This window comes from Pinus tabuliformis, chromosome 1_2 (genome assembly GCF_031772625.1).
Source record: "Pinus tabuliformis cultivar Carrire ecotype Pingquan chromosome 1_2, CPIR1, whole genome shotgun sequence".
In the NCBI taxonomy this organism is placed as follows: Eukaryota; Viridiplantae; Streptophyta; class Pinopsida; order Pinales; family Pinaceae; genus Pinus; species Pinus tabuliformis.
In genome coordinates, this window is record NC_142298.1 from 1,202,274,784 (window position 1) to 1,202,289,043 (window position 14,260).

At 37.2% G+C, this 14,260-nt stretch overlaps 1 protein-coding gene across 1 annotated transcript in view; it reads left to right on the forward strand.

Moving 5' to 3' along the window:
• The window catches only part of LOC149210566 (uncharacterized), a 56,217-nt gene extending 42,181 nt beyond the window's left edge, over positions 1-14,036 (forward strand). Inside the window, exon 2 of the mRNA XM_089399000.1 lies at positions 13,323-14,036. Within this exon, the coding sequence (XP_089255126.1) occupies positions 13,323-14,036 (714 nt within the window). The remainder of the gene's footprint in view (positions 1-13,322) is intronic.
• Positions 14,037-14,260: the final 224 nt, after the last annotated feature.

The following is a 14,260-nucleotide window of genomic DNA, read 5'->3' on the forward strand; positions in this document are numbered from 1 at the left end:
TTATCAGAAATTCCCAAAACAGAGTATTACTCTCTGTTCATATTTTTTTTGCTTGTTTCGGAATTTATTAGAAAATTTCCAACAGTAGTAACAGAGGATTTTTCCACTGTATTTTGTTTGGAATGACCATAAATTATCGACAATATAACAATGTATGTAAATTACCATGTCTACTTTCATATAAGAGTGATTGACACATAAGTATGCTTTGGTTAATTTAATTAACTACCACAATTACACCAAAGTCTGCGTTTCCATTATGGTTACTAAGTTTGAATTGATACGAATTTGATAACCTACTATAAAAATTTTAATGAAAAAATTACAACGATGAAAAAATTGATAATATACGTTTTAAGTATTTAAATATATATTTAAATGTATATAATTTTTTTTAACAACAAAGTTTGATAATATATATCTTAAATATTTAAAAATATATAATTTTTTTTCATAACAATAAAATTTTTGTCCTTTTTTTCAAATTATTTTTAAATTTCAATAATTTCTATTTATTTTAACCAATATAAATAATTTCAAAATTACAATTCACAAAAAGCACCACTTCACTCTTTCCTCCTCATTTCACCTAATTTTCAAAACTCAAAACTTAATCTAAAATTTATCTCTAATTTTAAAATCTTTATAAAAACTTTAATCTAAAAATTCACCCCTAATTTTAAAATCTTTGTAAATTCATTTAATAATTAATCTACATTTAAAAATTAAATATTAAAAACTTATATAAAATTTCCCTTTGACATAAAGATATTTAAAAATTCAATTACACTTCACAGCTCAAATTCTTTTTTTTTCTTTTTTTTTTTTTCCTTCTTAGAACCCTGGAAGGAAACATGAAATTGAAAAACAAAAATAAAGAAATTTCACTACTGGTTTGGATCCTGCCACCATTTATTTTGGATTTAGAGGATATTGTTGCATTCATGAGGACATTAACAAATCCATTTGGATATTCGTTAAAGTCTGAACCAGATTTCATTCATGCATATGATTAATTACTTACCATATAAACCACATCAAATTTTTGCCAAATTATTTGAGATACGAATCAGATGGTCGAATTTTCGTATTTTTTTTCTCCAGTTCGAGAGAGATTGGTAACTATGGTTTGCATACATTCGATGTGGGAAGATTGTGACAGTTGAGGAGAGGAAATCCTGGATTGTGGCGGCCTATGGGATACTTAGAGGTTTGATGCCAGCCATAGATGGCAGTTGAGTAGCGACCACCTTCTTATTCCTATGCTACATGGCCCTCTCGATCCCAAATGAGGCATCAATCTATTGGAGCTGCTCAATAATCAGACGTTTTAGATTATTTGCTTTGTGTCTTCAGTGACACACCTAAACAGAAGAAAAATCAATGGATTCAACCTTAAGCTTTATGGTGTAAGCATGGATGAGGAAAATATTACCACGAAGGGAAGAAATAATTAGAAGCCATTGAAGCAGTAACATCTCAGGAAATTAAAAAATCTACTACAAACCCTATGGATTTTTGTCATCTTTATAATCGATATTTAATGCAATAACAACTTCGCCGATGGGCAGTTTTTTCTTACTATCTTAATTTGCGAGTAAGCAGAAGAGAGCGTTCTTACTTTCTTACTTTGTGAGTAAGAAGAGGAGAGCGAGTATAATCTAGGCTACAAGTATGTCATCTACAGTTATTGTTTTGTTAGAATAAGTTATCGCAAGAACTATGCCCCGTTGGAAAATTAATCCCAACTACCAGAGTTATGATAGTGACAAAACCATCTTTTGGAATACAACAACAAATCGAAAACCATTTGTCGTTGTAAGGAGAAGATTTTTGTTTGCAAGATGAATGACATGAAGTTCTAAGCTGTAGTACAAATTTCTCGCTATGTATATAATTAAGAATGAATATGCATTTAATATAGGGTTGGTAAAACGTATCATCCAAACATTTATTCGGCAACTGATAATGAAGGTACACTCCCCGAGTTCAAAAACTTATGTTTTAGTAAAAATACACATCCTAGGTTTTAAATGTTTTGCTTTTTAATGTATTAAAATATTAAAGATGTATGTTTGAATATACAAGTAGAAAGCCTTTTTCTAAGTGACAGATGTAATTCTGAGAAATTTTGGAGAGAAAAACAAGGAGCAATTTGTGGTAGGCACTCAAAACAATGAGTTAATTTATTTTTCATGCGAATGTATCTTTCATGTATTCGAAAATATAGTCTAAAGTATAATGTGTTGTGATATTTTTCTAGAAAATTTAAGTCTAAGTTTTAGGGTACAACTACTCTGTTTTACTCTGTTTTCACTTTGCGTGAATTTACTTGTAAATTTGCTTTGATCTATTTTAATTATAGATTTATGAAGAGCTAAGAGTGATCAAATTTCTTGAGATACAATCTTTTTTAAATAAAAAGAAATTTGATTCATATTCATACATGATAGATTCAAAATTAAAATCAATATAAACTAATTATGAACCATACCTAAAAAAATTAAAAATATGATATAACAATTTTTTATTTATACTTTCGTAAATAAAATTTTGTAGGACTTTTATTTTTTAATATTTAGCTTGAAATTGACCAATTATTTCTAGTCGGATAGAAATGAATCAATTTTTATCCCCACTCAAATGGTATCCAAATGAAAATATAAGATTTTTAAAAAGAATTTCATGAATTAATTTATTCATTCGTTTAAGTTAATTTAATTATTTTTATTTTATTTATTATTTATTTACCTAATAATAATGGTGAAGTTTTAGAAAATATTTTTTAATAAATATAAATAGATGAATAAGTTTTTGTTATTTGTTTTTTTTTTCTTTTTATTTAATTAAGTTTACTGGTTTATATTTTATTTTATTTTGGTTTTTTTTACTTACTATAATAATAAAAACATAGATTGAACCATCCATCCTGGGGAGCGAAGACGGTGGGAGCCAACAGATAGGGTTACAAAAAGTTGCAGAGATCGTTTCTAATGGAGGGCAGCAGAGGATGGAGCTCGACTCCCTCCTACAAGGACGCTGTAACCAGCAAAGGTAAAACACCGGTGGTGAACAACAAAGGTTTTGTAGATGGAACAAGGATAATGAAAAGGAGACAGATGGGACCAAGACCAAGGAAAACAATAGCACAAAGGACAAGGAGGCAGAAGACAAAAATTAGGGTTCAAGAGACAAAAAACAAAAAGGACCTTGCAAACCAAAAGCAGAAATCACTCCTAGAGTAATATTAAATAATCCTGCTTTGCTGGCGCATTGGGAACACATGGGGACCTATGCCATAATCTGTAAATTCATGGGACTATGGCCCACTGAAAAAGCTTTATAGACGTGGATCAAGTATCACTGGAAACCCAAAGGAAACATTGACCTACATCTTGGGTTAAAGGGATTCTTCACAGTGGTGTTCTCAAACATTGAAGATAAAGGCAGAATATTCGAAGGAGGACCCTACTTTTATGTTGCAGTCGGTATCTATATGAGGCCTTGGATGATGAACTTTGTCCCATAGCGGGAAAATTTCACTTCGGTTCTAGTTTGGGTAAGGATCTATTCTTGACCTCTTGATTATTCAGAAACTGAATCGCTAGCTGCCATTGGAAATAAACTAGGGCGTTTTGTCAAAGTTTCTGAAGCCACAAGAAGAGGGAAATATACCTCCTTTGCAAGGATATGTGTGGAAATGGATCTATCAGGAGCTCTTCCGGATGAAGTTATTTTGGAAGTTTTTGATGAGGAGTGGGTGCAGACAGTGGACTACGAGCATATCCCATTCAGATGCCGTAGATGCCATGAGCATGGACATCTGTTCAGAGACTGCCCTCTCAGTAAAGCAGACAACAAAGGGAAACTCAATACAATGAAGGACACATAAAGCTTTCAGAAAGTGGCAAGTAGAGGAAAAGGAGGAAAAAAGGGGCTAAAGAAACAACATAACGAGGGGTAGAAGGTCAGTCACAACAAGTTCCAAGTGCTGGAAGAGAATGAAGAGAACATGAGGGAAAATCAATCTCAGGAGGAAGGCCCTAATGAAAAAGAGAAAGAAGAAAACAATAAACAATCTCAAGATATTGGTTATCAAAAAGAGATGTTGATGAGTGAAACAGAAATGGAGATGGACCAAGAAATGACCCAAAGTGAAATAGATCTGGAAGATCATGAACTACAGGAAATTCTAGATAAGGAAAACCTGGATCTGGAAGGATTCTTGATGCAGGGAACCAAGGGAGGAATAGATTCACTACCTCAAGAAGAATGCAACAGAATACAACAGTTGTTTTTATGGAAAACTCAGGAAAGAGGGTTGGATAAAGGTAAAAATATTCACAAGCAGGAGCAAAGAGGTGTGAAAACTATGAAATCAACTCCAGGATTAGCAACTAGAAATCTAGGAAAGAAGAGGAGCAGGAAAAAGCAAAATGAGCTCTTGATGGAGTGTGGAAAGCTAATGATAGATTCAGGTAAGATGAAAGATCTAACCAGTTACTCCTTTACAAATCTTTATTTATGAAGTTCATATCTTGGAATATCAGAGGTCTAGATAGTAAAATAAAACAAAGAATGCTAAGTAACAGAATGAAACTAGCAACACCAGACATAATCTTCATTTAGGAAACAAAATGTTCCATTCAGAAATTAAAACAAATCCATAGCAAATGGCTTAATAGATTTGAGTTTCTCGAAGTTAAAGGAGAGAACATAGCGGGAGGCATCCTTACTCTATGGAACCCCCAAAAAGTTAGCATAATAGATGCGAAGGCATCAAGAAATTATTTATCAGTAATTATTCAACCAGTGGGGATTGTGGATACCTTCCTGGTCACAAATGTTTATGGTCCTCAAAGAATAGATGAGAAATTCAAATTCCTAAACTCCCTGGTAGATCTTAGAAGCAGACATGAAGGAATACCTTAGTTCATCAGAGGAGATTTCAACATGATTAAATCTCTTTCGGAAAAAAAGGAGGTACCAGAATGCTAAGTAAAGACTCCAAAGCATTCTAAACCTTCACAGAAGATATGAAACTGGTTGACTCAGAAACGTATAATGGTCTTTTTACTTGGAACAAAAAAAGAGGAGGTGAGGCTCAGGTCGCCTCCAAGTTAGATAGGTTTTTGATCTCAAAGGAGCTTGTGCTCGCAAATAGAGAAATAACAGCTAGAGTTCTCCCCTTTGGAGGCTCTGATCACTAGCCGATTCAATTAGAAATCAAGGGGATTGATTCTCCCAGGAATAGACCCTTCAGGTTTGAGATTATCTGGCTCTCCCACCTAGATTTCATCAGTAACATTGAAAAATGGTGGGCCAAATATTTTCAGATCCAGGGCACTAAAATGTTCCTTCTACATAAAAGACTTAAGCACATGAAACTCAAACTCAAAGAATGGAACAAGAAGGATTTTGGTAACATTTTTGTGGACAAAAAATCTGTGGAAACCAAACTACATGAACTCAATCAAGCATTGATCACAGATGGTTTTGATAAAGTCAAAAGTGAGCAAGCTGATAAACACCAGCAAGAATGGGAGAAATTATGCAAACAAGAAGAAATCTTTTGGAGACAAAAGTCTTGAATTCAATGGCTCAAAGAAGGTGAATGTAATACTAAATTTTTCCATAGATCCACCAAGGCCAATAGAGCTCACAAAATAATCTCTTCGATATTGAATGAGAATGGGGAGGTTCAGACCTCTCATAAGAATATCGAAGCTGTGTTGGTACAGCACTTCAGAGGCATCATTAATGAAAACAATCCAAACAGAGAGCAATGAAATAAGGAAATTACAAAAAATATCCCTAAGCTGGTGTCAAGAGAGGACAATTTCAACCTGAATAAACCAGTAAACGAAGAGGAAGTCAGTGAGTTTATTAAAGACATGTAGAATGAAAAAGCTCCAAGACCAGATGGTTTCAATGTAGACTTTTTTAAGGCCTATTGGAACATTGTCAAACAGGACATTCTAAATGTTGTGGAGGACACTAGAAGAAACAGGACAATTCTAAAAGCCCTCAACACCTCCTTCATCTCCCTGATCCCGAAACAGGATTCAACCCTCACTCCTGATAAGTATAGACCCATTGCTTTATGCAATGTGGTATACAAGATTATATCCAAGGTTTCGGCTAGCAGACTCAAACCTCTACTTCCTTCTTTAATTTCAGGGGAGCAATCCGGTTATGTGGAAGGCAGACAAATCCTAAATAACATTATTCAAGCCCACGAGGTAGTTCACACGCTAACCAACAAGAGGTAGGTTGGTATGATCATGCAATTAGATATTGCTAAGGCATATGACAAGGTGAACTGGATCTATATCAAGAAGGTCTTTACTGCTTTTGGTTTCGATCACAACTGGGTCAGATGGGTTATGGCTCTAGTAACTTCTTCCAGCTTTTCTATTTTGGTGAATGGCTCACACTTTGAGATATTCACTCCTTCTGGAGGCCTCAAGTAGGGTGACCCACTCTCTCCCTTTCTATTTATCCTCATGATGGAAGGACTCGGTAGATCCATTAAACAGGCCAAAGCCTTGGGAAAGATTAAGGGCCTCCAATTAACAGAGAACGGTCAGACTATGACTCACCAACAATTTGTGGATGATACCATGCTACAAAAAATTCCCACAGTCAAAGAAGCTTGAGTGTACAAACAAATCCTAAATGACTTTGCCTTAGCTACAGGTATGGAAGTTAATCTCTCCAAATCAATTTTTTTTCTCTTAAATACTAACATTGCAATTCAGAGAAATATCTCCAAAATTCTGGTCTTTCAAAGGGATTCCCTCCCTTCAACGTATATGGGAATTCCCCTTACAGCCAGACCTTTGCACAAAAGTATTTGGGAACCGGTGCTCAACAAGATGCAAGATAAAGTTAAAAAATGGACTATCAGATCGTTGAACCTAGCTGGTAGGTTGATTCTGACAAAGGCCGTTCTTCAATCAATCCCTGTTTTCTTTTTATCAGCCCTCCCAGCTCCCAAAGGTGTCTTACAACAATTCAGGAATATCCAAAGAGACTTCCTTTGGGGCAAGGAGGAAACAAGGAAGAAATGGGCCCTTGTTTCTTGGGATATTATCAGTAAACCCAAGAGTCACGGGGTCTAGGCTTAGATGATCAGGAGATTCTGAGTAAAGTTTTTGATCAGGAGCTGAGGACCAAGTGTTGTAAAATGGTCAAAAATGAAAGTGGTCAGAACTAGTTTGAACCTAAACAACTGAATAGAGATCGTATTCATGATTCTGGCGCTGTGAATGATTCGAAAAATGGTCTCTGTATGAGGAAGTTAGGCCAAAAAAAAAAATTGCCCAATAACATTGAAATTTTGAATTTTTTTTCAAAAAATTTAAAATAGAATATTCCTGGAATATTCTAGAGAATATTCTTTTTGGGCAGCAAATGGCAAGCCACCACGTGGCAGGCCCGGAGATTGCCACATGGCCCAAGGTGACATCAACATTAATGGGCGCATATATTTAAAAAATTTAATCGGGTTGTGAATTGAACCCACGACCACTCAAACCACATTACAACGCTTTACCAACGCACCAATGGGATCGAACTTGATCTGCTAGCAGAGTTAACAATATTAAAAGGTTGTTATTGCGTTTGGGCGGGGCCTAAAGGGGGCCAGCCCCCATCATATATGTCCGCAGCCCCCGAACCGTGGGCCTTACCATAACCGTTGGCGCCATAAACAACAGTCACTGCCCTTTGGAACGTGGTCACATTCCCGTAAGTCGGGGGCTAACACGTAAGTTTAACCGCCAGTTCTTAAAGGTGGGCACGGAATCCTATGCAGAACCGCCAAGCCCGAAATCCCATTCACATGCACAGCTATGACAAACGGATAACCGACGGTCAGTTCGCGGTGAAATTGGCGGAGCGCCAAAATTGGCGGGGCCGCCATATTTGTTGGGCCTATCTAGACTCTAACTACAGTTAGTTGGAGTGATTCTAGGCCAAATTGGAGGAAATCTTCAATGAGCCATAACTTTGGCTAGGAAAGTCCTTTTTGGACGATTTTTTTTTTGATTTTGAGTATTCAGATGATGCTGAAGCCACTGGCATGGGTGAGAGAGCAATTAGAGGTTGTTTGCAGGTGTAATTTCTCCGTGGAAGTTCTAGGAGCCACTAGGGCCCAACATTGTGAGAGCTGTATTGGGTTGCAGGTACCCATTGGAGGTGAACCAGTAGTCAATCCTAAAGGATTTGAGTGTTCTGAATCAATTTTTACAGTCTATTTTGCCTGTAGAGGCTTGTATTCAGCTATACAATCATTTTGAGGTTTTAATCAAATCAAGGACATGCCCATTTGGGAGCCTTGGTCCCGGCAGATGTAGCCTAGGAGGGGTGAGCTGTGTTATCAGTTTCTTTTGCATCTGCGGTTGAGTTATTTTCCTGAATAAATCTGTTTTAGTATGTTAAACAGAGAAATGAATTAATTCTACTACACATAAAAGGGTCATAAACAGCTGAAAAACTCATTTGTTTTTAACTGCAAGACATGTACATCACTTAAACATGTATGTTTACTGAATTGAATACCTTCCTAAGCATTTACAGGTAGTTTCAAATTTATATCAAGTTGGTATCAGAGCTATGTTGTTGTTTCTTTGCATCAAAAGCAGTCAAATAAAGCTATAGACAGAGCCTAAAAAGGGCCAGGAAGCCTTCGAAATGCTCTTGTTATACAATTGCAAAGTAGATAAATGCTCTTTTCAGTCAATCTCTGTTGTAGTTGTCTTTTGATTGTTTTTGTGCAAGGATATTTTGACTGTCTTGCAATTTTTTATCACAATAGCTTGATTGTATAGCTTGAAAAGAAGATTGGGGATAGCAACTGAATAAATAAGTCTTGGAGAAGATAAAAAGGAATAACAGATATTTTCCTTACCCCAAGGACCTTAAGACAATTCGTGAAGCACAAGAAGTTTGATGCAAAATAGGTTGTTTGAATAAGAGTTTGACTCTGCAATCATTTGATTCAGGAATTTGTTAATAGATTATGAATTTTGTTGAAGCTCTTTTGTCCATTTTTATAATGACAACTTCCATAAGTGAGTTCTCAAAATCATCCTCCTTCACAAGATTCTTTGATGAAGGCTTGAAGCAAGAATTTTTCATCATGTTGAATATGGTGAGAGAAATGTATGAGGATGAAAGGGAGAGCTCTAAACTTCAAGAGTAGTTGAATTCCATGAGGGAAGAGAAGCAGTTGCTTTCTGACCAATTGTAGGAAATGGAAAGCCAACTTCATATTGCAAACCTGAATCTGGAAAGGATGCATGAGTTGGAGACACAACTCCTTGTTGCCAAAGAAGCCTTAGCCAAGTATCAGCTTGAAGAAGAGGTAAACAATTCTAGTTTATCTTCAAATTCTTATAAGAATGTTTATGTTGGTTCTTTTGAGAAACATACCAGAGGCATAAGGTCCAAGTTGATGTCCAAAATGGGATATGAAGGAAAAGGATTGGGCAAACATTCACAAGGTATAGTTGAGCCAATAATGGTTGAGGTAAGGCCTAAGTATTTGGGTCTTGGCTATGGACAATATTATGGGGAAAGTACCAAAGCAGCCATGAAGGCAATTGAAACAGTTCCTAGAAGGAGTTTCATTTCAGGTTCTTTATCTCAAGGTTGTATCCTTGAGGAATGCAATAGTTTGAAACATTATTTGCAGGAAGAAGGTGTGCATAAGCATGCACTTGAACAAGAAAGTGGTGAAAGCTCTAAAACCATTGAAGAGATTGATAGTGTTCCAAAGCGAGCTTCTTCTTCCTTCGATTCACCTCCTTATGAAGGTAATGGAGGTGAAAGAGAAAGGTATAAATCTGATTTCCATCACACTTCCTTTGATCATGTAAAGCATGGAAAATTTCCACATAAGCATTGGAAAAGAATTGCATGTTCTTTTTGTGGTTTGGTTAACCATAGTGTTTCTAGATGTTGGAAAAGAATGGCAACATACAGGAAACTTTTGAAGGAAAGGAGGCAAGAAGCCAAAGTTCCATTGAACAATGCAAATAATGCTGTCAAGAAGATGAACATGTGTTGCACTTATTTCCATAAGCAAGGACATACTGCTGAAAGGTGTTGGACTCTGAATCCAGCAATGCTTCCACAAAAGTTGAAGAAATTGGAGAAAGAGTATGACAAGAATGGGAAGGAAGTTTCCATCACTGATATGTGTCAGGATGATACACATGTTGATATTGATGTGCAGTTAAAGGAAGCGCCTTTGAAATGGATTGGTAAGAAATGGTTAGAATTCTTGTCCAATTAAAGTTGCATGCCTTTTGATTGAATGCATTTCTTTGTTAAGGGAATGCAAGTTGCAGGATGGAAAAGCTAAGTATGAGACTCACTCTATCACAGCGAAAGTTATATTCATTTCAGCTTTGAAAGTACATGTACATGTGATCGAGGATATTGTACTTATGATTGTACTTAAGAGAAAGTTGAAGGATAAACTGCATGCATGAGAATGAAATGCATGAGCACAGGGATCATGATGATTTCCTTGTATTTTAAACATGTATGCGTGATTAACTTGAAGGGTTGATTACTTTGTTTTTAACCATGCATGTAATGTAATATTGACTTGGAAAAAGTTAATTTGACCTCCAAGATTGTAAAGAAGAGAAATGATGAAATGTTTCATGTTTGTAAAAGCCTTCTCATTTTGGAGGCAACTCTTCTTCTAGAGTGGAGGTGCCATGGATGGGCATCATGATAGTTGATAAGGCAGGACATTTTGGCATCAGCATGCTCTTTTGGCTGACTAGAAGAGGATATTTATGTTCCTCAAGTGTTGTATAGTTCAGTTCAGAGATTCAGTAAGCTTTTGGGGACCAAAAGCCTTCTCATTTGGGAGGTGTGATCAGGAGCTGAGAACCAAGTGTTGTAAAATGGTCAAAAATGAAAGTGCTCAGAACTAGTTTGAACCTAAACAACTGAATAGAGCTCGTCTTCTTGATTCCGGCGCTATGAATGGTTTGAAAAACGGTCTTCGTACGAGGAAGTTATGCCAAAACAAAAAATTGCCCAATAACATTGAAATTTTGATTTTTTTTTCAAAAAATTTAAAATAGAATATTCCTGAAATATTCCAGAGAATATTATTTTTGGGCTGCGAATGGTAAGCCGCCACATGGCAGGCCTAGAGACCGCCACATGGCCCAAGGTGACATCAGCATTAATGGGCACATATGTTTAAAAAATTTAATCGGGTTGTGAATTGAACCCACAACCACTCAAACCACATTACAACGCTTTACCAACAAACCAATGGGATCGGACTCGATCTGCTAGCGGAGTTAACAATATTAAAAGGTTGTATTGCGTTTGGGCGAGGCCTAAAGGGGCCAGCCCCCATCACATATGTTCGCAGCCCCCGAACTGTGGGCCTTACCATAATCATCGGCGCCATAAACAACGGTCACCACCCTTTGGAACGTGGTCACATTCCAGTAAGTCGGGGGCTAACACATAAGTTTAACCGCCAGTTCTTAAAGGTGGGCATGAAATCCTATGCAGAACCGCCGAGCCCGAAATCCCATTCACATGTACAGCTATGACAAACGGATAACCGGCGGTCAGTTAGCGGCGAAATTGGCGGAGCGCCAAAATTGGCGGGGCCGTCATATTTGGTGGGCCTATCTGGACTCTAACTACAGTTATCTGGAGTGATTTTAGGCCAAATTGGAGGAAATCTTCAATGAGCCATAACGTTGGCTAGGAAAGTCCTTTTTGGACGAATTGTTTTTTGATTTTGAGTATTCAGATGATGCTGAAGCCATTGGCATAGGTGAGGGAGCAATCAGAGGTCATTTGCAGGTGTATTTTCTCCGTGGAAGTTCTATGAGCCACTAGGGCCCAGCATCGCGAGAGCTGTATTTGGTTGCAGGAACCCATTGGAGGTGAACGAGTAGTCAATCCTAAAGGATTTGAGTGTTCTGAATCAATTTTTACAGTCTATTTTCCTGTAGAGGCTTGTATTCGTCTGTACAATCATTTTGAGCTTTTAATCAAATCAAGGACATGCCCATTTGGGAGCCTTGGACACGGCAGATGTAGCCCAGGAGGGGTGAACTACGTTATCAGTTTCTTTTGCATCTGTGGTTGAGTTATTTTACTGAATAAATCTATTTTAGTATGTTAAATAGAGAAATGAATTAATTCTACTACACATAAAAAGGTCATAAACAGCTGAAAAACTCATTTGTTTTTAACTGCAAGACATGTACATCACTTAAACATGTATGTTTACTGAATTGAATACATTGCTAAGCATTTACAAGTAGTTTCAAATTCAGATCAGTGTTAGGAGCCAAGCTCTAGTGGAGATGGGTTAAAGAACCAGAAGCTCAATGGGCTAAGACCTGGAAAGAAAAGTATGCAAACTCGTGGCAGACAAATGATCTTATAAGAATGTTTGGAAACATAAAGGGCTCTTACATATGGAATAAAACTTGGGAAAACAGAAGCCTAGTACAAAACTACAGTTTCTGGGAAATCAGAGCAGGAGATGAAGCTCTCTTCTGGGAAGAAAAATGGCAAAAAGAACCAACGATGTTAAGAGAGGACTTTATGAACCTCAAGCAGGAAACAGACTCACAAGGATTAATCAAAGTTAAAGATTTCTGGAATCTTCCTCATAACTCCGGAAAGTGGAGAAACTGGAGAAGCATAGACTACGGAGATGACAGCTCCATAAAAATAAAAGAAGAGGCAATCATGAGCATGTTAAAACAAAGGAAAATCTTTGTAACAGAGGGGTAGGATCAGTTAAGATGGGGCCCCAACAAAGAAGGCACCTTTAATCTTAAGGAAGCAAAAAGAATTATCCTGAACCTTGATTCCTGTGTTTCGGCGAAATCCTGGCAACAAATTTGGAGCCACCAAGGATGGATGAAGATCAAGCTTTTCATGTGGTTAGTTCAGCATAAGAAAATCTTAACCTGGGAAAATATTTGGAAAAGAGGTGTTATTGGGCCTTCCAGATGTCAGCTATGTGAAGCTGAAGAGGAGACAATGGAGCATATTCTCAACAATTGCACCTATACCACCTGGTTGTGGGATTCTTTTGCCACCGTTTTCAACAAACAGACAGAGATAAAGGAAGTATCATTAATACCCTAAACAAGTGGAGAAGAAACTTTTTTAAGAATGAGCTCCTTAATTTGGCCTGGGCCTTTATGCCAAGCTTCATTATCTGGAATGTTTGGAAAGAAAGGAATAAAGGAATTTTCAAGCATGAAAAAACTATTCCTCTTCGCCTGTTGGATCTGATTTTGAAGCAGATAAAGGAGACTATTAGCACCACTGTTCTCAATTATCCCAAGAACCCTCCCTCAGAAAATGAGATGAGAACTCTCAGGCAATTGAGAATGCAAGAGATCATTCCCAATGGACTAAGCGGAAAAGAAAGAGATTTAGAAATGGAAAAGGAGTTCTGGAATCCTCCATCGAAAGGTTTTTTGAAATGCAATATTGATGGTGCTTCAAAATGCAACCCTGGAATAGCTGGTTATGGAGGGGTGTTAAGAGATGAAGAAGGAAACATAATCTTTATATTCCACTGCCATTTACGTAAAGCCACCAACAATATGGCTGAATTAATGGCTTTAGAACAATGTCTAGAGCTGATGAAACTAAATCATAGCTCAAATGTCATTGTAGAAGCAGACTCAGAGATCTCCATAAACACTGTTAAGAGAATCAGTTGTGGAGCAGTGCCGGAGAAGGTCTCAAAACATTGGAGACTAATACAAGTGTACCAAATAATTCAAAAACATCTTCTGAGTATACAAACTGTTAGTTTCAGCCACGTTCGACGAAAAGCCAATAAACTAGTGGATACTCTGGCCAACCAAGGAGTAATTAATTCAGAATGCAGAACTGAGATGAAGTGGCAGGAGACACCTCAGGGTAGATTAAAAGCTCTCTGCGATGAACAAGCGGCAGAGGATAGAGACATTTTTAGATATTGGGCCAAAGTGAAAGGCACAGAATGAAGATCTCTAAGCAATTTCGATCATAGTACTCTGGTTGGTACCCTGAAGAAGGGCAAGCACAAAGCGGTCATAGAACACCCTGGTGTAAGTTGACCAGTCCCCCTTTTCTTTCGGACTGCAACACATGGTTCAGTTCTCAGTCAGCGGCAGTCTCTAGTGAAAGTTTCGAGGCGTGCTTGCGTGGGAAGCACAGTTCGAATTTTATAGCAGAGGCTATTCCCCTG